General features: G+C 34.2%; 1 protein-coding gene across 1 annotated transcript; it reads left to right on the forward strand.

Annotated features, from left to right (window-relative positions):
* Positions 1-726: 726 nt before the first annotated feature.
* Positions 727-1,659, forward strand: LOC122915332 (olfactory receptor 14A16-like). The gene has a single exon (XM_044262154.1). It carries the CDS (start codon positions 727-729, stop codon positions 1,657-1,659), a length of 933 nt encoding a protein of 310 aa, XP_044118089.1.
* Positions 1,660-1,966: the final 307 nt, after the last annotated feature.

Raw genomic sequence — 1,966 nt, forward strand, 5'->3', positions numbered from 1 at the left:
ATTGTATTTTAATTTTGTTTATTAGTTACATAGGAGGCATGTGTCTTTATTGAAGAAAAATACATAAATCATAATAATAGATTCCAGGGCCTTTATTCACTTTTAAAATAATGTTCACATAGTATATTCTTAAAGCATTTGTATAAATATTAGTGACTTTATTGTAATATTGATTATATGGAAGATATAAATTATTATCTTAGTCTTTATCATTGTCTTTAAAAAAATACAAAGATAGTTTTTAACTCTACCCGTCTATTCTCTCCCTGCTTACGTATGCTATATGAGGATAGAGAGAGGTGAAGGCAGAAATCATCTCTTACTTATCCATACTGAGTCTAGAAATGTACCAAGATCATAGTTCATATTGAACTAAAACAATTTCCAGGATCGAGTAAACAAGTTATCCATTTAATCCAAATTTCCCTGCTACTTTTAACCTATTCCAGCAAAGCCTAAAAATACCTCATTTACAGTTATGTGAGGTAATACTTGTCTATTTAATACATAAATTTAGGCCAACAGATGAAAAAGACCATTCTAATACACTTTTATGACTATCAGTAAAATTGTTTTCTAAATGCATTGAAGAAATTATAGTTTGCAACTTATGCTCTACCCCAGGAATAACTTCACAGTCAGTGAATAACAGAAACAGCAAAAAGAGATTCTGAAGATTCAAGAAAATATTCTCTTTTATTTCCAAAAAATAAAAAGAAAATCATCATGCCTGACAAATTAACCAATGTGACCCTAATAACAAGATTTTTGCTCATGGGATTCCCTGATGATCAGGTGCTACGGATACTTTATGCTACATTCTTCTCCCTAGTTTACCTGGTGGCACTGATGGGGAACCTCCTCATTATCATCCTCACCACCATTGACCAGAATCTCCAAACCCCCATGTACTTCTTCCTGAAAAATTTGTCTTTGATTGATATCTGTTACATCTCTGTCACTGTTCCCAAATCTGTCATGAACACTCTGACCAACAACCATTCCATCTCCTTTGTGGGATGTGTCTCACAGGTTTTCCTTGTTCTTGACTTTGCTGGCACAGAGTTTGCCCTCCTTCTGGTGATGTCCTATGACCGCTATGCTGCCATCTGCTGTCCTCTGCACTATGAGGCCATCATGAATAGAGGTGCCTGTGTGCAGATGGTGACATCATCTTGGTTCAGTGGCTGTATCTATGGATCAATTCATGTTGCAGGCACATTTTCTGTCCATTTCTGTGGGCCAAACACAGTGCATCAATTTTTCTGTGACATTCCATCACTGCTTACACTTGCTTGTTCTGGGGACCAAATTCTGGAATATGTGTTTATTATTGTTAGTTGTTGTTTTGTTTTTGTATGTTTTACTTTCATGGTTGCTTCCTATGTTTATATTGTGTCCACTGTCTTAAGAATTAATTCTTCAAAAGGCAGGTTTAAAACCTTCTCTACCTGCATGCCCCATCTAACTGTGGTAACCTTGTTTTTCTCTTCTGGATTTGTTGCATATTTAGGTTCAGCCTCAAAATCCTCAAAATCAATGAACCTTTTTATGTCTGTGTTATATTCTCTGTTACCTCCCAGCCTGAATCCTGTCATTTACAGCCTGAGAAACAGGGACATGATGGTGGCCCTTGGGAAAATTTTTTATGAAAAATGATACTGAATATATAAATATTCATAGTATCAATGAATCTGACATCTAATAATGTGTATCAAATTTTGGATTATACAGGTTATTTGGTAATCACAAATAAAATTCTTTCAAATATAAATGCACATAACTTCAAATTATTTGGTTTATACACATTGTTGTAAATTTAACAGATATGCATTGTGTCATTGGTGCTGTTCCATAGAATGCTACATTTATATGGTGAGAAACAAAAACAACAAAAAGAGATTCTGAAAATTGAAGAAATATTTTCCCCAAAAATATCACCATGTCTGATATGTGTCAGTGATGT

This window comes from Neovison vison, chromosome 1 (genome assembly GCF_020171115.1).
Source record: "Neovison vison isolate M4711 chromosome 1, ASM_NN_V1, whole genome shotgun sequence".
NCBI classification, from domain to species: Eukaryota; Metazoa; Chordata; class Mammalia; order Carnivora; family Mustelidae; genus Neogale; species Neogale vison.

Excerpts from the sequence above, each read along its gene's own strand:
- LOC122915332 (XM_044262154.1), top strand. The coding sequence starts at position 727 with ATGCCTGACAAATTAACCAATGTGACCCTAATAACAAGATTTTTGCTC.